Source organism: Pseudophryne corroboree, chromosome 6 (assembly GCF_028390025.1).
Source record: "Pseudophryne corroboree isolate aPseCor3 chromosome 6, aPseCor3.hap2, whole genome shotgun sequence".
NCBI lineage: Eukaryota > Metazoa > Chordata > Amphibia > Anura > Myobatrachidae > Pseudophryne > Pseudophryne corroboree.
In genome coordinates this window covers 239,980,477-240,003,234 of record NC_086449.1, presented here as the reverse complement: position 1 = coordinate 240,003,234, position 22,758 = coordinate 239,980,477, and the positions used below count along the sequence as shown (strand labels likewise).

Here is a 22,758-nt window from a genome sequence, read left to right as displayed (position 1 = left end):
TCTGAGACTTGCATCCATGGTTAGAAGGATCCAGTTCTGAATTCCGAACCTGCGGCCCTCCAGAAGGTGAGGCATTTGCAGCCACCAGAGGAGCGAAATCCTTGCCCTCGGTGAGAGACGCATCCTCTGGTGCATGTGAAGATGAGATCCCGACCATTTGTCTAGGAGATCCAGCTGGAAGGGTCGAGCATGGAATCTTCCATACTGTAGAGCCTCGTAGGAGGCAACCATCTTCCCCTGAAAGCGAATGCATTGATGAACCGATACCCGGGCAGGCTTCAAGACATCCCGGACCATGGGTTGTATCACTAACGCTTTCTGCAGTGGAAGAAACACCCTCTGCAATCTCCTTGTCGGCTCCAAATGCGATTTTGGAAGGTTCAGGATCCAACCGTGATTCATGAGCAGTCGAGTCGTCAGGGCAATGGACTGCAACAACCTCTCCCTGGACACTGCCTTTATCAGCAGATCGTCCAGGTATGGAGTTATGTTCACACCCTGCCTGCGCAGGAGAACCATCATCTCTGCCATCACCTTGGTGAACACCCTCGGTGCCGTGGAGAGACCGAATGGCAGTGCCTGGAACTGAAAGTGACTGTCTAACAGTGCAAATCGGAGATAAGCCTGATGGGGCTGCCAAATTGGAATGTGGAGGTAAGCATCCTTGATATCCAGGGAAACCATGAACTCTCCCTCCTCCAGACCTGAGATCACCGCTCTCAGAGATTCCATTTTGAATTTGAACTCCCTCAGATAGGAGTTTAACAATTTCAAATTCAAAATTGGCCTGATCGAACCATCCGGCTTAGGTATTTATTTTATTTATTACCAGTTATTTATATAGCGCACACATATTCCGCAGCGCTTTACAGAGAATATTTTGGCCATTCACATCAGTCCCTGCCCCAGTGGAGCTTACAATCTATATTCCCTATCACATGTACACACAGACACATTCACGCTAGGGTTAATTTTGTTGGGAGCCAATTAACCTGCCAGTATATTTTTGGGATTGTGGGAGGAAACCGGAGTACCCGGAGGAAACCCACGCAAGTACGGGGAGAATATACAAACTCCGCACAGTTAGGGCCATGGTGAGAATCGAACCCATGACCTCAGTGCTGTGAAGCAGTAATGATAACCATTACACCATCCGTACAGCCCAAAAGTACCACGAAAAGGTATGAATAATAACCCTTGTTTTGCAAATGAGGTGGAACTGGGACAAAAACTTGTGACCCTACCAATTTTTGGATGGCTTCCTGTAGGACAGCCCTGTCTGCCAGCAAAGCTGGTAAGCCTGATTTGAAGAATCGGTGAGGCGGGAGGTCTTGAAACTCCAGCCTGTACCCCTGGGACACAATATCCTGCACCCAGGCATCCAGGCTGGACACCCAAACGCGGCTGAACCTTTTTAGCCTCGCCCCCACCGGTCCTTCCTCCAGGCTGTGCGGTCCACCGTCATGCAGAGGATTTTGATGTCCCAGAAGTAGGCTTCTGGTCATGGGAGCCTGCAGTAGCAGGTTTTTTGTATTTTGCCTGACCTCCTCTAAAGGTGTTGGGCTGCTTATTCCTTCTTGTTTTAGGCGTCCGAAAGGACTGTGACGTAGCTGAAGAAAAAGGTTTCTTCGCAGCAGGCGCAGCTGAAGGAAGAAAAGGTGACTTACCCGCAGTTGCCGTTGAAATCCATGCATCTAGAGCTTCCCCAAAAAGAGCCTGACCTGTGTAGGGTAGGTTCTCCACACTTCTCCTGGATTCCGTGTCGGCAGACCATTGGCGCAGCCAGAGTCCTCTACGAGCTGAGACAGACATGGATGAAATTCCTGCAGCCATCGAACCCAGGTCTTTCATGGATTCCACCGTATATCCCGCATAATCCTGTATGTTACGCAAGAACAATTCAACGTCACTTTTATCCATTGTATTCAATTCCTCAAGTAACTTGCCAGACCACTTTACTATAGCCTTAGAAATTCATGCACAGGCAATGGTAAGTCGTAATATCACCCCCGAAGACATGTACATGGATTTGAGCGTAGTGTCAATCTTGCGACAAAGCCAGTTCTTTTAACGCGGCAGATCCTGGAACAGGTAAAACCACCTTCTTTGACAGTCTGGACACAGATGCGTCAACTATGGGTGGGTTTTCCCATTTTTTCCTATCCTCCTCAGGGAAGGGGAATGCAACCAGAACCTTTCTTGGGATCTGGAATTTTTTGTCTGGAATTTCCCAAGATTTTTCAAATATAGCATTTAACTCTTTTGACGCAGGAAAGGTTAGCGAGGCTTTCTTATTATCCGTGAAGTAAGCCTCCTCAACCTGCTCCGGTATTGCTTCGGCAATATTTAACACATCTCTGCACCCCTTTTGCAAGATATGCCGCCCCCTTCAGCATGTACCCATCCCGTCTATCGTGTCAGTCGGTATCCGTGTCATCTTGCATAATCTGGGCAAGAGCACGTTTTTGAGAGTGAGTGCCAGGTGGCCCTGAAGGTGCCGACCCAGACCAAACAGCCATAGAGTTCTGCAAAACCTGAGTTGCAGTTTCATTTTGTGCTACCCTAGTAGAAATCTGAGAAATCATACTTTTAATAGAGGATAACCACTCCGGTCCTCTTATAGGAATCTGTGCTAAAACAATGCAATCCTGATTACATGGAATGGGATCATCCTGAGAGGACATATCCTCTGCAGCATATGACACAGAGTCCCTAGACATAGTTATTTTTGTGAGCAAACAAACACACACACACACACACACAGGGAAATGCTGACAGAATTTCCCCCCTAAGTATGCCAAGAGAGACACAGAATTTGGAGCCAACCCACACACAGCACTTCCAAAGATAAAGGAACCCTTTACCAGCGCCAACTTTTCTGGCGCTGGCTCCCGCTCTTGTTTGAAATTATATGGGTATATTGCTGGCAGTGATCCAGGGTCTCCGACGGGCTGTGTGACCAGTTTAGGATGTAGGCCCTGGCTCAGGGTGCCCCTCACAGCGCCGCACCATGTACCGCCGAGCCCCGGAGCACAGTCAGTACTGCGCTCCCTACCCTGTTGCTGCCATCTTCCGCTTGCCAGGGGGCCAGTGACTCACTCGACACTAAAGTCTTCTGGCTCTGTAAGGGGGTTGGCGGCATGCTGCTGGGGTTAGCGATCCCCTGTGGCGGCGATCGATCTGTCCCCTCAGGAGCTCAGTGTCCTGTCAACGGAGATAGTGGCTCAGACCCTTTAGGGCGGACACTACTCCCCCCCTTAGTCCCACGAAGCAGGGAGGCTGTTGCCAGCAGCCTCCTTGTGCCTAAACTCTTTTAAAATAAAAAAAACTAAAGAAACTCCTATGGAGCTCCCCTAGATGTTACCGGCTCCTCCGGGCACATTTTCTAAACTGAGTCTGGTAGAAGGGGCATAGAGGGAGGAGCCAGCCCACACTCTCAAACTCTTAAAGTGCCAATGGCTCCTGGTGGACCCGTCTATACCCCATGGTACTAATGTGGACCCCTGCATCCTCTAGGACATAAGAGAAAAGGTTCCCCACCCCTGCTTTAGGGGGTAATTCAGACCTGATCGCTAGGGTGCGTTTTTTTGCATCCCTGCGATCAGGTAGTCGCCGTCTACAGGGAGAGGGTATGGAGTGTGTGCAGGTGTGCAATCGCATGTGTAGCAGAACTGCACAAACATGTTTGTGCAGTTTCTGCTCAGCCCCGGACTTACTCAGCCGCTGCGATGATCGGTGGCCGGAGATGACGTTAGAAACCCTCCCTTCAAACGCCTGGTCCCTCCTGCATTTTCCCCGGACACTCCTTTTTAACGGTCAGATGCCACCCACAAACACCCTCTTCCTGTTAATCTCCTTGCGATCGCTGATGCGTTCGGAATTTTCGCACCATCCCGTCGCTGACCGGCGATCCCCATTGCTGCGGACCCGTTGCGCCTGCGCATTGCGGTGCATACGCATGCGCAGTTCAGATCTGATCGCAGGCTGTGAGAAAACGCAGCCTAGCGATCAGGTCTGATTCGGCCCCTTAGTGAGGCAAGTTATGGACGCAGTAATCTTTTCAAGGTAACCTTTAAGCAACTGACGACTTTTCCCATGATAGTTACATAGAGACTGCACTAGAAAGGGGAATTCAAGGGGCCTATTGAAGAGTTGCACAGGCCTATATATCAGCAAAGGGAGCTTCAAGGCAAGTGCAGCAAGTAGGGCCATTAGAAAGGTTAGACAGGGAACAGCCACAGAAATCTGCTCCTGATTTGTGCTGGGATCAACTTTCCTATGGCCTATTATTTTTATTTGTTCCTTTACATATTTACACATTATAGTATTATAGCCAAACTGTTCAATTAGAGGAAGTAAAGAAATTTTGAAGGGAATTGGGCATATGGAGGCTAATTCAGATGTGGTTGTAAGCAGCAGAGATAGCTCTGTATGTAAATGCAGCAGGAAATGTCTATTACAAGTAGAAGCCTCCTGCGTGATCCGAGCTGCACCTTAGTCTGATGCCGTACTGCGTCCTTTGTCGCAGGACCCATTCGCGCAAGCGCAGATGCAGTCCTGTGCAAAGTATTGGACATTAGTACTTTACGCATCAGGACGCAAATCCTCTGGAATTTCAATAGGCCCCATGGTGCTATAAAACTGCGTGCATGGAAAATAACTGTGTATATTCACCAGCATGCACAGTTCTATGCATACTACAATGTAAATTAATCCTGCATACATCACTGGTTTGCTACCAATCATTATCATCAATGAGCGCTTACACATACCCTATACTAGGTGCACAAGAAATTGCTCAGTCGTGGAGCATACACACAGGGCCGTCTTAACAGCAGTGTAGGCCCCTGGGCACAGCAATGCACTGTGGCCCCTACCGATCCTCCATCAGTAGGGGTGGGGGGTGCTATCAGCTGCAGCTGTGATGACCCGCAGGCGGTAGTGGGTGTTCTATCTTCTACTCAGAAAACACGAAAAGACGGCTTTGCATACACAGTGCCAACACACAGAAGATACCCTCGGCAAACAGACATATGTTGAACTGAGGAAAAATTAAACTGTACAAGGAAGGGACCGATAACAAACAAGGGGGAAAATACTAATATAATACTTGTGCTTCCCTATAGACTTTATGAGCACCTACGTAAGGAATCCGGGCATAAATAAATAGAATAATTTCTACTTCCCCAGTGGAGCCTCGCTGCACCATAAGTTTGCCAAGCATCAGCAAGGCATCGCTAGTGAGGTGCTATACCTGATGCACTACATGACTAGAGAAGCTAAACCTAGGTGGTCCTAAACAATGTGCATTGGTGAGAGCCCAGGTCATGAGCACTATTACTGGTACCATTTTGGAGGAATCACACCATTTACACTAATAATGTTCAGTCTTAAGATCATCATCCCCAACATAATCTTTTCTGCAGAGTAAGCTGTCCAGAGATGAGGTGCGAGTCAGAGATACAGGAACACTAATATGCGTGTTAAATGCACAGAACAATAAAGGATATTTTACATTTTTTAAATGGACCTGGAGTTCCACTGTAAGTAAGCACCCTCTGCATATTACTTACTGCAGGACCGTCGCTCTTTCTGCGGGTCTTCATGATATGCTGCTTGACCTCCTGCAGCCCTTTATTCCTCCCATATTTACTGGCCATCCATAAACTGCGCTGAAATCCTGTCAGGCCTGAAACAGCCATGTGCAAACTCATAGTGTCCATAAAACGCATCTTTGATCCCTAGCAAATAAAATAAAATGAAACAAAGTTACATGGGCAATGATATTTTTATGAACTCAAGGCAGCCTATGACACTCAAGTAACAAACCTGACTCAAGTTTCACCTCACCACTGCGTAGCCAGATTAAAGGGGGTCACGCAGGATGTATACTGTACCCCGGGCCCCCACACCTGTCAGGGGGCCCCCTGGCTAGCTCTCCCTCTTGTGCAGCAGCAGAACCAGGCAGCCACAATGGAAGCAGGACAGTATGCAGTGCAGGCAGAGACACAGGAGTATTAGGTTTCATGAGCTACAGACAGAGTTTCCCTACCAGAAGAGAGATGGTGGGGGAACTGTAAATGACTGTGGAATCACAGCTACTTCTCCTCCCTGCCTGGGTGTCAGGGTCCTATGTAACCTGTTATCTAATAAGATCATTTAGGTTCAGGGCAAACAAATCCCGAGGGCCAGGTCGCCATGGCCCATAGATTCTGCTCCCTGGTTACCAGATTATGCAGGGAAGAAGCAGATCCTCAGTAGAGATTTATGGGTGTGCCAGTATTGCAGCTGCCTTTTCATGCATGTGCTGTCCGTCCCAGCCTGCACTAACTTCTGTGCCTGTCTGTCCTGTGCTGACTCTGGCTGTCCTGTCCCAGCCTGCGCTGTCTGCGGTCTCCAAACACCGGCTGCATACAGCTCTAAAGGGCCATGAACACTAGACGACTTTTTTTTAAAAGGATTGAACGATAAAGATGATTTTGAACGATATATCGTTCAAGTCGTCTAGTGTGTATGCCCCCCCCCCCCCCTTCCCCTCCACCGACGGCTGATATAATGGGTATATATATATATATATTTATTTTTTTTTTATTTTTATTTTTTATTATTATTTATGATCCTATCACAATGTTTTTTTCATTAAGTTGGTGGCACAGTGGAAATTGGTGGGGCAGTGGGTGAAAAAAACTTAATTGGTTCCCCCTTCTACAGCCCTGCCCACACACCCAGAAATGCCACCCCAATATTAAAATATTTAAAAAAAGGTGCCAATTCCAAAAGCTATATCTTTCGTCTTTCAAATTGTTTGAAAAATTGCTTAGTGTGTACACTCAATTTCGTTTGTCAGGGCTCTGGGAAGTTCAAGGGAAATTGCTCATCTTACACACCTTTCATCTTTCACATTGGTCATGTCTTCTAGTGTGTAGGGCGCTTAAGAGTGTCTATGCGGCTTCTGGGAGGAAAGTGATGTGGCCACAGGAGGGGGATTGTTTGCCTGGAGGTGGCTGTGAGGAGTGGTTATTTGCCCGGGAAGTAGCTGCACAGCAATATGGCTGCGGAGGGTACCCGCTCAGTCATGTGGCTGTGGGTGTTGGTTCACCTAGGGGTGGTGGGATGGGGGGTGAATGGTGGTCTGGCTCCTACTTTCATCCTGGCTCCTAGATTTTAGAAACATTTGTTATGCCTTGGTTTAGGGAGACAGAGTCCTCCTGAGACCTGACCCAGTGTGTAAGTAGTACAGAGGCTGATGATATTTTTGCATGTGACAAGATAAATTATAGCTTTTACTTTTCTATGTGTATTTTAAGGTTGTTTAAAAACAGTCTTTGTTTCACTACAAGAATAATTTATCAAATAGTTGTCTCTCAATTAGGTGGAGCTATAAACAGTAATCGGGCATTATTAAACTATTAGTTTCAATCTAATATACACCATTGGTTTAAAGTTTACTACACAATCCATACCTCCTAAAATGACTTATTCCAGGAGGGACAAAATGCTCTCTACGTGGACTTCCACTTAATTTATGATTGCCGTCACCTGTGCTGAGATACCTTTCTTATCAATTAAATATCTAATATGCACCTCATCTTGTCTTAAGTGCCCTCCCCCCAGCAAGGCTCAATCGGGCCCTGCACCACTGACCCCCTTTCTAGTGACCCTGGTCATAGAGCACAAGACAATTCTAGTCACACAATCCTGATCAGCAAATGTCACCATTGTTCACTAGTAATTAACCCATTACTTGGGCTTTTTGAAAACACTTCAGAGTGTAATATTGCAATGAATGGGACTCAGATCGCACAAAACACAACCACAATGGAGTAATGGAAAGTAATTGAGACAAAAGACTGTTCAAGAAAATAAGAATTTACTTACCGATAATTCTATTTCTCATAGTCCGTAGTGGATGCTGGGACTCCGTAAGGACCATGGGGAATAGCGGCTCCGCAGGAGACTGGGCACAAAAGTAAAAGCTTGAACTAGCTGGTGTGCACTGGCTCCTCCCCCTATGACCCTCCTCCAAGCCTCAGTTAGGATACTGTGCCCGTACGAGCGTACATAATAAGGAAGGATCTTGAATCCCGGGTAAGACTCATACCAGCCACACCAATCACACCGTACAACCTGTGATCTGAACCCAGTTAACAGTATGATAAACGAAGGAGCCTCTGAAAAGATGGCTCACAACAATAATAACCCGAATTTTGTAACAATAACTATATACAAGTATTGCAGACAATCCGCACTTGGGATGGGCGCCCAGCATCCACTACGGACTATGAGAAATAGAATTATCGGTAAGTAAATTCTTATTTTCTCTAACGTCCTAAGTGGATGCTGGGACTCCGTAAGGACCATGGGGATTATACCAAAGCTCCCAAACGGGCGGGAGAGTGCGGATGACTCTGCAGCACCGAATGAGAGAACTCCAGGTCCTCCTCAGCCAGGGTATCAAATTTGTAGAATTTAGCAAACGTGTTTGCCCCTGACCAAGTAGCTGCTCGGCAAAGTTGTAAAGCCGAGACCCCTCGGGCAGCCGCCCAAGATGAGCCCACCTTCCTTGTGGAATGGGCTTTTACAGATTTTGGCTGTGGCAGGCCTGCCACAGAATGTGCAAGCTGAATTGTACTACAAATCCAACGAGCAATCGTCTGCTTAGAAGCAGGAGCACCCAGCTTGTTGGGTGCATACAGGATAAACAGCGAGTCAGATTTCCTGACTCCAGCCGTCCTGGAAATATATATTTTCAGGGCCCTGACTACGTCCAGTAACTTGGAGTCCTCCAAGTCCCTAGTAGCCGCAGGCACCACAATAGGCTGGTTCACGTGAAACGCTGAAACCACCTTTGGGAGAAATTGAGGACGAGTCCTCAATTCTGCCCTATCCGTGTGAAAAATCAGGTAAGGGCTTTTATAAGATAAAGCCGCCAATTCTGAGACACGCCTGGCTGAAGCCAGGGCTAACAGCATTACCACCTTCCATGTGAGATATTTTAATTCCACAGTGGTGAGTGGTTCAAACCAATGTGATTTTAGGAACCCCAAAACCACATTGAGATCCCAAGGTGCCACCGGGGGCACAAAAGGAGGCTGTATATGCAGTACCCCTTTGACAAACGTCTGGACTTCAGGCACTGAAGCCAGTTCTTTTTGGAAGAAAATCGACAGGGCCGAAATTTGAACCTTAATGAACCCTAATTTTAGGCCCATAGACAGTCCTGTTTGCAGGAAATGTAGGAAGCGACCCAGTTGAAATTCCTCTGTAGGGGCCTCTTTGGCCTCACACCACGCAACATATTTTCGCCAAATGCGGTGATAATGTTTTGCGGTTACATCCTTCCTGGCCTTTATCAGGGTAGGGATGACTTCTTCTGGAATGCCTTTTTCCTTCAGGATCCGGCGTTCAACCGCCATGCCGTCAAACGCAGCCGCGGTAAGTCTTGGAACAGACAAGGCCCCTGCTGGAGCAGGTCCTTTCTTAGAGGTAGAGGCCACGGTTCCTCCGTGAGCATCTCTTGAAGTTCCGGGTACCAAGTCCTTCTTGGCCAATCCGGAACCACGAGTATAGTTCTTACTCCTCTCCTTTTTATGATTCTCAGTACTTTTGGTATGAGAGGCAGAGGAGGGAACACATACACTGACTGATACACCCATGGTGTTACCAGAGCGTCCACCGCTATTGCCTGAGGGTCCCTTGACCTGGCGCAATATCTGTCTAGTTTTTTGTTGAGACGGGACGCCATCATGTCCACCTTTGGTTTTTCCCAACGGTTTACCATCTCTTGGAAGACTTCTGGATGAAGTCCCCACTCCCCCGGGTGAAGGTCGTGTCTGCTGAGGAAGTCCGCTTCCCAGTTGTCCACTCCCGGAATGAACACTGCTGACAGTGCTATCACATGATTCTCCGCCCAGCGAAGAATCCTTGCAGCTTCTGCCATCGCCCTCCTGCTTCTCGTGCCGCCCTGTCTGTTTACGTGGGCGACTGACGTGATGTTGTCCGATTGGATCAATACCGCCTGACCCTGAAGCAGGGGTTTTGCTTGACTTAGGGCATTGTAAATGGCCCTTAGTTCCAGAATGTTTATATGAAGAGATGTTTCCATGCTTGACCACAAGCCCTGGAAATTTCGTCCCTGTGTGACTGCTCCCCAGCCTCTCAGGCTGGCATCCGTGGTCACCAGGATCCAATCCTGAATGCCGAATCTGCGGCCCTCTTGAAGATGCGATCCGGACCATTTGTCCAGAAGATCCCACTGAAACGTTCTTGCATGGAATCTTCCGAATGGAATCGCTTCGTAAGAAGCCACCATTTTTCCCAGGACCCTCGTGCACTGATGCACTGACACCTGGCCTGGTTTTAGGAGATTCCTGACTAGCTCGGATAACTCCCTGGCCTTCTCCTCTGGGAGAAACACCTTTTTCTGGACTGTGTCCAGAATCATTCCTAGGAACAGGAGACGTGTTGTTGGAATCAGCTGCGATTTTGGAATATTTAGAATCCACCCGTGCTGACGTAACACTAACTGAGATAGTGCTACTCCGACTTCTAACTGTTCCCTGGACCTTGCCCTTATCAGGAGATCGTCCAAGTAAGGGATAATTAAAACGCCTTCATTGCCGTGATCATGTAACGTGTGGCCCTACTGGACATTACGTTTGTCTCCTCACCGTCGACACTGGACTCAGTATCTGTGTCTGGGTCTGTGTCGACCCACTGAGGTAACGGGCGTTTTATCGCCCCTGACGGTATCTGAGACGCCTGGACAGGCACTAATTGATTTGTCGGCTGTCTCATGTCGTCAACAGTTTTTTGTAAAGTGCTGACATTGTCACGTAGTTCTTTAAATACAACCATCCAGTCAGGTGTCGACTCCCTAGGGGGTGACATCACTAACACAGGCAATTGCTCTGCTTCCACATCATTTTCCTCCTCATACATGTCGACACAATCGTACCGACACCCAGCACACACACAGGGAATGCTCTGATAGAGGACAGGACCCCACTAGCCCTTTGGGGAGACAGAGGGAGAGTTTGCCAGCACACACCAGAGCGCTATATATATATATATATATATATATATATATATATATATATATACACACACACACAGCAGACAGGTGCGGCACTCAGGAAAAAATAACAGACTCAGGAAAGTTGTATATCAACGTTTCGGTGTATTACCGTCTTCAGGATATAAAATACAAACAAACAAAATCTTACCTTAAATTGCTATCTCACCCAGTGAAAAGCAGGCAGTGTTTGACGTGCATCCACGGCCGCCGCCGGACCGGAAGCGAGGCGCAGCTCACGTCAACATTACCCACAACGGCATGTCCGCGCTTCAGCTGTGCGGCGCATGCTTGTGACATCACCATCACCATAACAACCACAATGTACACAACAACATCACTGAAAGAGAAAGTAACATAGCGTATAGTATAATCATATCTGCAGAATATACTTATACAAGTATCTACATTCCTGCTTTGATTGAGAGCATCAGGCAATGATTATTAGATGATTCTAGATATATTCTATCAGCATAAATAGATTTATGTGACTTCATATGAACATGGACCACGTGATTGTTTCATTAAGTCCTCGAGGACTAACTGTCTCCAATCTATGTATCCATTCTGTTTCACGTTTAAGTAGAAGTCGATTACGATCACCACCTCTACGTAAGGGGGGGATGTGGTCGATCATTCTATACTTCAGGCTAGATATACTATGTCTATTTACTAGAAAGTGTCGGGCAACTGGTTGTTCGCTCTTACCACTATTAATGGCAGCTCTAATTGCCGACCTATGTGCCGACATTCTCTCTTTGAATTTGCATTGGGTCTTCCCAATGTAAGAAAGTCCGCAAGGACAGATAATCTGATAGACCACATGTGTACTATTACAGGTGAGATGGTGTCTGATTTGGTACATCCTACCTGAATGTGGATGTGGGAACCTATCACCCGGAATCATAAAACTGCATGTAGCACATGTACATCTGAAACATCCCCATTTTTTATTAGCTAGAAAATGAGTGGCTTTATTGGGATCACTGATGTCAGTGCGAACAAGTAAGTCCCTAAGATTTTTTTCACGGGTATAACATGGCATTATCATCTGTTGTCCCAAGTGAAGGGACCTATCTGATTGTATGATTGGCCATCTGCTTTTAGTAATTTTTTTGATATCAGGGGATAAATCATTGTATCTACTTACAAACGGGAATCTATCAGATGACATTCCTTTTGCCTTTTTCTGTAATAAAGTAGACCTGTCAAGTTTAAGGACCTTATCTTTAATATTGCATAAATTCCTGTAATCATAGCCGCGCTCAACAAATTTCTGTACCATTTCATCAAGTTGCCTACATGCCTCATCTGGATCGGAATTAATTCTACGTGTTCTTATCATCTGAGAGTAGGGTAAACCTAGTTTGAGTTCACGTGGATGGTTACTGTTAATATGTAAAATAGTGTTGCGGTCCGTAGGTTTATTAAATACAGATGTAGTCAATCCTTCTGAGGTTACTGTAATCTGGACATCCAGAAAGTGGATCTGTGATTGACTCATCTCTACTGTAAGTTTTACTGGGCAGTCAGAATCATTGTGCAGGTTGATTAACGATCTGAAATTATCTTCAGTACCCTGCCAAATTAAAAACAGGTCGTCTATATACCGCATATAACAGATAACCTTAGAACACACTTCTTGATTAGAAAAAAATAAATCCTGTTCAATATCAAACATATAACAATTCGAGTATGCTGGGGCTACAGAAGACCCCATAGCACACCCAAGTCTCTGTATGTAATAGTCCCCATCAAACAAAAAGTAATTTCTGGTCAAAATAAATTCTAAAAGCTGTAACAAAAATTCAACAAAAGCTGGTGTTAATTGATCATCAGTTGTCAGGATCTTTTTCACCGCAGAGATCCCTATATCATGGGGGATAATTGTATAAAGGCTAGTGACATCTGCCGTCACTAGCCAGACCCCACCTGGTAATGGGCCAACTGTGGATAATTTATTTAAAAAGCTGGTTGTGTCAAGAAGAAAGAACTCATTGCTCTGAATAAGAGGTTGTAAGATAGCATCGAGTAAGGTAGCGGCTGGTTGAGACAGGGATCCCCTGGCAGAGATTATAGGTCTGCCTGGGGGAGGGGAGATGCCCTTATGTATTTTAGGCAAACTATATAGTATGGGGGTGATAGGATATTCAGGTATAAGTATGTTACCCAGTTCATCTGTTATAATGGCTGCTGTTTTCGCTCCATAGATGATACTCTCCAGTTCCTTTTTAAAGATGGTACCAGGATCAGAGACCAATTTTCCGTAAGTGTCCTGATCACTTAGTTGTCTCAAGATTTCGGCTCGGTAATCAGTGAGGTCTTGTAATACTATTGCCCCGCCCTTATCAGCGGGACGAATAAGAAGATCCTTGTTAGAGGACAGTGATTTGATGGCATGACGTTCCAAGATGGTGAGATTGGGATGATGATTTTTATTATTCACTTGTAGTTGATTAACGTCATCCTCTAACAATCTCATAAACGTTTTTATTGAAGCATTTAGAGACACAGGTTCAAATGTTGATTTTGCTGCAAATTGTTTCATCTGTGCAGGAATAACCCATTTGTCATTAATGGGGGCACATTCTTTATTCCCAAAAAATTCTCTTAACTTCAGTTTCCTCTGTAGTTTGTACTTGTCTACTTGCCACTGCTGCGTGTTAAAGGGACATGTAGGTATATATGAAAGTCCTTTTTGTAGAAGACTGAACTCCGATTGAGATAGTTCATATGAGGAGAGGTTGCAAACTACCTCCTTTGCTGGACTGGCGGTTTTCTGCCACGTCCTTTGTCGCCGGCATTGTCCACCTCGTCTTGTTGGTCTATGGCCTGGGTGGCATATTTCCTGCGTGTGGTTACCGCTAAAGGGATAATTCGCTTTTGACGTCGCCCAACTGGTTTTTTACCAGATTCACTGGCACTGCTAGATTGCTCTTGTGAGGAGGCCGTATCGTGCATGGATTTCGGATATCGGCGGTTTCGTTGGAAGTTCCGTCTCGTGTTATTGCCTTCGTTACCTCCTGTGAGCCATCTATACACTTTATGATATTCATAGTCGTTATCTACTTTCTGGGCTTTCTCCTTTTTAAATTTTATAAGATCACGTTTATAGATAGAGATTTGATTCTCCAATTTTGCGATCCAATCCGTCTCTGTGTCGACACTTAGTGCAGGTAGATGAATTTTCTCAAAGGCATCAATTTTCTCCTTGATTGCTGATAGTTCTTTATTAGATTGATCAATAACCAGAATGATCAAGTCATAGGAACATTTGTTCAGTATTCCTGTCCATTTTTTACAAAAACCAGGATCATATCGGCCAATCGTGGGACAATTCCTTATCCGGAATCCCCTTGGTATTTTTTTTGATCTATAATAGTCACTCAAAGTTATAGAGTGATAGTAGAAGTCTAGTTCTTTTCTTTTAAGCCGTAGTAGGTCTCTGTAGATAATGTCAGTACTAGTAGCCTCAGGGCTATCTTTGAGGCAATCCTTGTGGAGTATACCATCAATCTCGACATCAGAGAACCCAAATGTATCCCCAATCGGGTACAACGCAGGGTTAAAAGGTAAATCATCATTAAATTCAGCCATTTCTTCCACACACCTACCAGTGTGTAATACTCACTCACCGTGCTCGGTGATCATGCAATGATGCTCTCAATGTAGGGAGAGACCACTGAGTATCAAGATGCTGTTGTGTGCAGTGTCCTTGATAAAAACAATCACAGTTTGTGAACAAAATCCATATGTTTGGGTAATATAGCAAATCCCAACAAAAGCGGAGGGTGCCACGTTAAGAAGGTTTCCAAATGTATAGTTGGGCTTCCTTCTAAATATCACATACACAGTAGCTGGCACTCGCTGGATCCATACTAATATAGCGTGTCCTGGTGCCCTCACATGCTGGTATCCCCAGCAGTATGTACACAGCAGACAGGTGCGGCACTCAGGAAAAAATAACAGACTCAGGAAAGTTGTATATCAACGTTTCGGTGTATTACCGTCTTCAGGATATAAAATACAAACAAACAAAATCTTACCTTAAATTGCTATCTCACCCAGTGAAAAGCAGGCAGTGTTTGACGTGCATCCACGGCCGCCGCCGGACCGGAAGCGAGGCGCAGCTCACGTCAACATTACCCACAACGGCATGTCCGCGCTTCAGCTGTGCGGCGCATGCTTGTGACATCACCATCACCATAACAACCACAATGTACACAACAACATCACTGAAAGAGAAAGTAACATAGCGTATAGTATAATCATATCTGCAGAATATACTTATACAAGTATCTACATTCCTGCTTTGATTGAGAGCATCAGGCAATGATTATTAGATGATTCTAGATATATTCTATCAGCATAAATAGATTTATGTGACTTCATATGAACATGGACCACGTGATTGTTTCATTAAGTCCTCGAGGACTAACTGTCTCCAATCTATGTATCCATTCTGTGGGGGTCTTCTGTAGCCCCAGCATACTCGAATTGTTATATGTTTGATATTGAACAGGATTTATTTTTTTCTAATCAAGAAGTGTGTTCTAAGGTTATCTGTTATATGCGGTATATAGACGACCTGTTTTTAATTTGGCAGGGTACTGAAGATAATTTCAGATCGTTAATCAACCTGCACAATGATTCTGACTGCCCAGTAAAACTTACAGTAGAGATGAGTCAATCACAGATCCACTTTCTGGATGTCCAGATTACAGTAACCCCAGAAGGATTGACTACATCTGTATTTAATAAACCTACGGACCGCAACACTATTTTACATATTAACAGTAACCATCCACGTGAACTCAAACTAGGTTTACCCTACTCTCAGATGATAAGAACACGTAGAATTAATTCCGATCCAGATGAGGCATGTAGGCAACTTGATGAAATGGTACAGAAATTTGTTGAGCGCGGCTATGATTACAGGAATTTATGCAATATTAAAGATAAGGTCCTTAAACTTGACAGGTCTACTTTATTACAGAAAAAGGCAAAAGGAATGTCATCTGATAGATTCCCGTTTGTAAGTAGATACAATGATTTATCCCCTGATATCAAAAAAATTACTAAGAGCAGATGGCCAATCATACAATCAGATAGGTCCCTTCACTTGGGACAACAGATGATAATGCCATGTTATACCCGTGAAAAAAATCTTAGGGACTTACTTGTTCGCACTGACATCAGTGATCCCAATAAAGCCACTCATTTTCTAGCTAATAAAAAATGGGGATGTTTCAGATGTACATGTGCTACATGCAGTTTTATGATTCCGGGTGATAGGTTCCCACATCCACATTCAGGTAGGATGTACCAAATCAGACACCATCTCACCTGTAATAGTACACATGTGGTCTATCAGATTATCTGTCCTTGCGGACTTTCTTACATTGGGAAGACCCAATGCAAATTCAAAGAGAGAATGTCGGCACATAGGTCGGCAATTAGAGCTGCCATTAATAGTGGTAAGAGCGAACAACCAGTTGCCCGACACTTTCTAGTAAATAGACATAGTATATCTAGCCTGAAGTATAGAATGATCGACCACATCCCCCCCTTACGTAGAGGTGGTGATCGTAATCGACTTCTACTTAAACGTGAAACAGAATGGATACATAGATTGGAGACAGTTAGTCCTCGAGGACTTAATGAAACAATCACGTGGTCCATGTTCATATGAAGTCACATAAATCTATTTATGCTGATAGAATATATCTAGAATCATCTAATAATCATTGCCTGATGCTCTCAATCAAAGCAGGAATGTAGATACTTGTATAAGTATATTCTGCAGATATGATTATACTATACGCTATGTTACTTTCTCTTTCAGTGATGTTGTTGTGTACATTGTGGTTGTTATGGTGATGGTGATGTCACAAGCATGCGCCGCACAGCTGAAGCGCGGACATGCCGTTGTGGGTAATGTTGACGTGAGCTGCGCCTCGCTTCCGGTCCGGCGGCGGCCGTGGATGCACGTCAAACACTGCCTGCTTTTCACTGGGTGAGATAGCAATTTAAGGTAAGATTTTGTTTGTTTGTATTTTATATCCTGAAGACGGTAATACACCGAAACGTTGATATACAACTTTCCTGAGTCTGTTATTTTTTCCTGAGTGCCGCACCTGTCTGCTGTGTACATACTGCTGGGGATACCAGCATGTGAGGGCACCAGGACACGCTATATTAGTATGGATCCAGCGAGTGCCAGCTACTGTGTATGTGATATATATATATATATATATATATATATATATATATATATATATATATATATATATATATAGGGATAACCTTATATAAGTGTTACTCCCTTTTATAGCTGCTGTTTTTAATTTAGCTGCCAATAGTGCCCCCCCTCTCTCGTTTTTACCCTGATTCTGTAGGGACTGCAGGGGAGAGTCAGGGAGCCGTCCTTCCAGCGGAACTGTGAGGGAAAATGGCGCTTGTGTGCGGAGGAGATAGGCTCCGCCCCTTCACGACGGCCTTATCTCCAGATTTTTTCTGGAAAACTGGCAGGGGTTAAATACATCCATATAGCCCAGGAGCTATATGTGATGTATTTCTTTTGCCATCCTAAGGTATTTCAGTTTTTATTGCGTCTCAGGGCGCTCCCCCCCAGCGCCCTGCACCCTCAGTGACCGAAGTGTGCTGAGAGCAATGGCGCACAGCTGCAGTGCTGTGCGCTACCTTAGTTGAAGACAGGAACGTCTTCTGCCGCCGATTTCACCGGACCTCTTCGTTCTTCTGGCTCTGTAAGGGGGCCGGCGGCGCGGCTCCGGGACCCATCCAGGCTGAACCTGTGATCGTCCCTCTGGAGCTAATGTCCAGTAGCCTAAGAAGCCCAATCCACTCTGCACGCAGGTGAGTTCGCTTCTTCTCCCCTTAGTCCCACGATGCAGTGAGCCTGTTGCCAGCAGGACTCACTGAAAATAAAAAACCTAAAATAAACTTTTACTCTAAGCAGCTCAGGAGAGCCACCTAGCATGCACCCTTCTCGTTCGGGCACAAGAATCTAACTGAGGCTTGGAGGAGGGTCATAGGGGGAGGAGCCAGTGCACACCAGCTAGTTCAAGCTTTTACTTTTGTGCCCAGTCTCCTGCGGAGCCGCTATTCCCCATGGTCCTTACGGAGTCCCAGCATCCACTTAGGACGTTAGAGAAAACAGAATAGTGAATATAGCTTGAAGCAGGAGGAAACTCTGGTACAAGAGACCACATCTGATATTGGAGTGAGTCTAGAAAATAACATATGAAGGCATTTCATCACAGAAAGTGGGATAAATATATGGCACAGTTTGCCAGCAGCCGTAGAAGGAGTTAGCTAATCAAACAAAGAATTAAAAAAAAACATTGGCACAGCCGAAAACATCTAATGCTGGGCATACACATCTAATGCTGGCCATGATATCTGCATTCCTCCACTGGGGAGGAACAGGGGAAATGTTGGCAGTCGGGAGCAACAGCGTATACACTGCCAGATCCGGCGACCAATTATCTCATCTTTCAGACATAATGGTTGATTTCAGCATGTCCAGCAGACAGATAATTAATGCTTGGTTGCAACAATACACAGTTCAATTATCGACCACATCAGCTGATTATTGGTTGATCGGACAATGACTGAACAGTGTACGTCCAGCATTAGAACTTATTAGTAAATTTCCTTTTGTTTCATAAACAAACTGAATAAATAACATGTACGTTCTGTAATTAGCAGATTAGAATGAATGATCAATCAGTTCTTTATTTCCATTAACAATCTATGTTTGCATGGTGTAAAAATAAGATTTTAAACCTACCGGTAAATCTATTTCTCCTAGTCCGTAGAGGATGCTGGGGACTCCGTAAGGACCATGGGGGTATAGACGGGCTCCGCAGGAGATAGGGCACCTAAAAAGAACTTTGACTATGGGTGTGCACTGGCTACTCCCTCTATGCCCCTCCTCCAGACCTCAGTTAGAGAACTGTGCCCAGAGGAGATGGACAATACAAGTCAGGATTTAGCAATCCAAGGGCAAGATTCATACCAGCCCACACCAATCATACCATGTAATCTGGAACATACATAACCAGTTAACCGTATGAACAACAACAGTAACGGTCCAAGACCGATTTCAACTGTAACATAACCCTTATGTAAGCAACAACTATATACAAGTCTTGCAGAGGTTCCGCACTGGGACCGGCGCCCAGCATCCTCTACAGACTAGGAGAAATAGATTTACCGGTAGGTTTAAAATCTTATTTTCTCTTACGTCCTAGAGGATGCTGGGGACTCCGTAAGGACCATGGGGTTTATACCAAAGCATCCAATCGGGCGGGAGAGTGCGTACGACTCTGCAGCACCGACTGAGCAAACGCTAGGTCCTCATCACCCAGGGTATCAAACTTGTAGAATTTTGCAAAAGTGCTTGACCCCGACCAAGTCGCCGCTCGGCAAAGTTGTAATGCCGAGACGCCTCGGGCAGCCGCCCAAGAAGAGCCCACCTTCCTAGTGGAATGGGCCTTAACCGAATTTGGTACCGGCAATCCAGCCGTAGAGTGAGCCTGCTGAATCGTATTACAGATCCAGCGAGCAATAGTCTGCTTCGAAGCAGGTGCGCCAATCTTATTGGCCGCATACAGGACAAACAGAGCCTCTGTTTTCCTAAGTCTAGCTGTCCTGGCTACATACATTTTTAAGGCCCTGACTACGTCCAGGGATCTGGAATCCTCCAGGTCACTTGTAGCCACAGGCACCACAATAGATTGATTCATATGGAATGAAGAAACCACTTTAGGTAAAAATTGCGGAAGTGTCCTCAATTCAGCTCGATCCACATGAAAAATCAAGTAGGGGCTCTTGTGTGACAAAGCCGCCAATTCTGACACTCACCTTGCTGATGCTAAGGCCAACAACATGACCACCTTCCAGGTAAGAAATTTCAACTCAACCTTGTTAAGCGGTTCAAACCAGTGTGATTTTAGGAACTGCAACACTACGTTCAGGTCCCATGGTGCCACTGGAGGCACAAAAGGGGGCTGGATGTGCAGCACTCCCTTTACAAACGTCTGGACTTCTGGAAACGAAGCCAATTCCTTCTGAAAGAAAATCGAAAGGGACGAAATCTGTACCTTAACAGAGGCTAATTTCAGGCCCATATCCACTCCTGTCTGTAGGAAGTGGAGAAAACGACCCAGATGAAAATCTTCCGTAGGTGCATTCTTGGTCTCACACCAAGACACATACTTTTGCCAGATACGGTGATAATGTTTTACCGTCACCTCCTTCCTAGCCTTTATTAAAGTAGGGATGACCTCTTCCGGAATCCCCTTTTTCGCTAGGATTCGGCGTTCAACCGCCATGCCGTCAAACGTAACCGCGATAAGTCTTGAAATACACAGGGCCCCTGTTGCAACAGGTCTTCCCTCAGAGGAAGAGGCCAGGGGTCTCCTGTGAGCATCTCTTGTAGATCCGAGTACCAGGCCCTTCGAGGCCAGTCTGGGACAACGAGTATCGTCTGTACTCTTCTTCGTCTTATGATCCTCAACACTTTTGTGATGAGAGGAAGAGGAGGAAACACGTAGACCGATTTGAACACCCACGGTGTTACCAGAGCGTCTACTGCTACTGCCTGAGGGTCCCGAGACCTGGCACAATACCTCCGAAGCTTTTTGTTGAGGCGTGACGCCATCATCGTCTATTTGAGGAGTTCCCCAAAGACGCGTTACGTCTGCAAGACTTCTTGATGAAGTCCCCACTCTCCTGGATGGAGATCGTGTCTGCTGAGGAAGTCTGCTTCCCAGTTGTCCACTCCCGGAATGAAGACAGCCGACAGAGCGCTTAAATGATGAGCGCTTACATGATTTTCCGCCCAGCGAAGGATCCTTGTGGCTTCCGCCATCGCGACTCTGCTTCTTGTCCCGCCTTGGCGGTTCACATGAGCCACTGCTGTGACATTGTCTGATTGAATCAGAACCGGTAGGTTTCGAAAAAGACTCTCCGCTTGTCGAAGGCATTTGTAAATGGCCCTGAGTTCCAACACATTGATGTGTAGACAGGACTCCTGGTCTGACCAAAGACCCTGAAAATTCTTTCCCTGTGTGACCGCTCCCCATCCTCGGAGGCTCGCGTCCGTGGTAACCAGGATCCAATCCTGAATTCCGAACCTGCGACCCTCCAGGAGGTGAGCACTTTGCAACCACCACAGGAGGGACACTCTGGCCCCTGGGGACAGAGTTATTTTCCGATATAAGTGCAGATGGGATCCGGACCACTTGTCCAGAAGATCCCATTGAAAAGTCCTTGCATGGAACCTTCCGAAGGGAATGGCCTCGTAGGCCGCCACCATTTCCCCCAGAACTCGAGTGCATTGGTGAACTGACACCCTTTTCGGTTTTAGCAGGTCTCTGACCATGTCCTGGATGTCCTGTGCTTTCTCTATTGGGAGGAAGACCTTCATTTGTTCCGTATCCAGTATCATACCTAGGAACGGTAGTCGAGTTGTCGGAGTCAACTGTGACTTCGGTAGATTTAGAATCCAACCGTGTTGCTGGAGCACTCTCAGAGAGAGCGCCACACTGCTCAGCAATTTCTCCCTTGATCTCTCACTTTTATCAGGAGATCGTCCAAGTATGGGAAAATTGTGACTCCATGCTTGCGCAGGACCACCATCATTTCCGCCATTATCTTGGTGAAAATCCTCGGGGCCGTGGAGAGTCCAAACGGCAACGTCTGAAATTGGTAATGACAATCCTGTACAGCGAATCTCAGGTATTCCTGATGGGGGGCATATATGGGGACATGAAGGTACGCATCCTTTATGTCCAGAGACACCATAAACTCCCCCTCCTCCATGTTGGCTATTATCGCTCTGAGAGATTCCATTTTGAATTTGAATCTTTTTATGTACAGGTTTAGGGATTTCAGATTCAAAATAGGTCTGACCGAACCGTCCGGTTTCGGGACCACAAATAGGGTTGAGTAGTAACCTCTTCCCTGCTGGTGCAGGGGAACCTTGATTATCACTTGCTGTATACACAGCGTTTGAATTGCAGTTAACACTATATCCCTGTCCGATGTGGAAGCTGGTAGGGCCGATTTGAAAAATCGGCGCAGGGGCACCTCCTCGAATTCCAATTTGTAACCCTGGGAAACTATTTCCAACACCCAGGGATTCAGGTCCGAACTGACCCAGGCCTGACTGAAAAGGCAAAGACGTGCCCCCACCGGTGCGGACTCCCTCAGGGGAGCCCCAGCGTCATGCTGTGGGTTTTGGAGCAGCCGGGGAGGACTTTTGTTCCTGGGCACCTGCCGAAGCAGGTGCTCTTTTGCCTCTGCCCTTACCTCTGGCGAGGAAAGAGGATCCCCGACCTCTTCTGGACTTGTGCGACCGAAAGGACTGCATCTGATAGGGTGTCACTTTCTTTTGCTGTTGGGGAATATATGGTAAGAAATTTGATTTACCTGCTGTAGCTGTGGAAACCAGGTCCGTCAGCCCATCCCCAAACAATACATCACCCTTATAGGGTAGTACTTCCATATGTTTTTTGGAATCCGCATCACCCGTCCATTGGCGAGTCCATAAGGATCTTCTCGCTGAGACATGGCATTGGCCCTAGAAGCTAGCAATCCAATGTCCCTTTGAGCATCCCTCATAAATAAGACTGCATCTTTTATATGGGCTAGAG

At 46.0% G+C, this 22,758-nt stretch overlaps 1 protein-coding gene across 3 annotated transcripts in view; it reads right to left on the bottom strand.

The window, feature by feature from the left end:
* POLG (DNA polymerase gamma, catalytic subunit) overlaps positions 1 to 22,758 on the bottom strand; it is a 286,215-nt gene that overhangs the window by 257,328 nt on the left and 6,129 nt on the right. For all 3 annotated transcript variants that reach the window (XM_063925790.1, XM_063925792.1, XM_063925791.1), the window contains exon 4: positions 5,574 to 5,741. In XM_063925790.1, the coding sequence (XP_063781860.1) occupies positions 5,574 to 5,741 (168 nt within the window). The remainder of the gene's footprint in view (positions 1 to 5,573; positions 5,742 to 22,758) is intronic.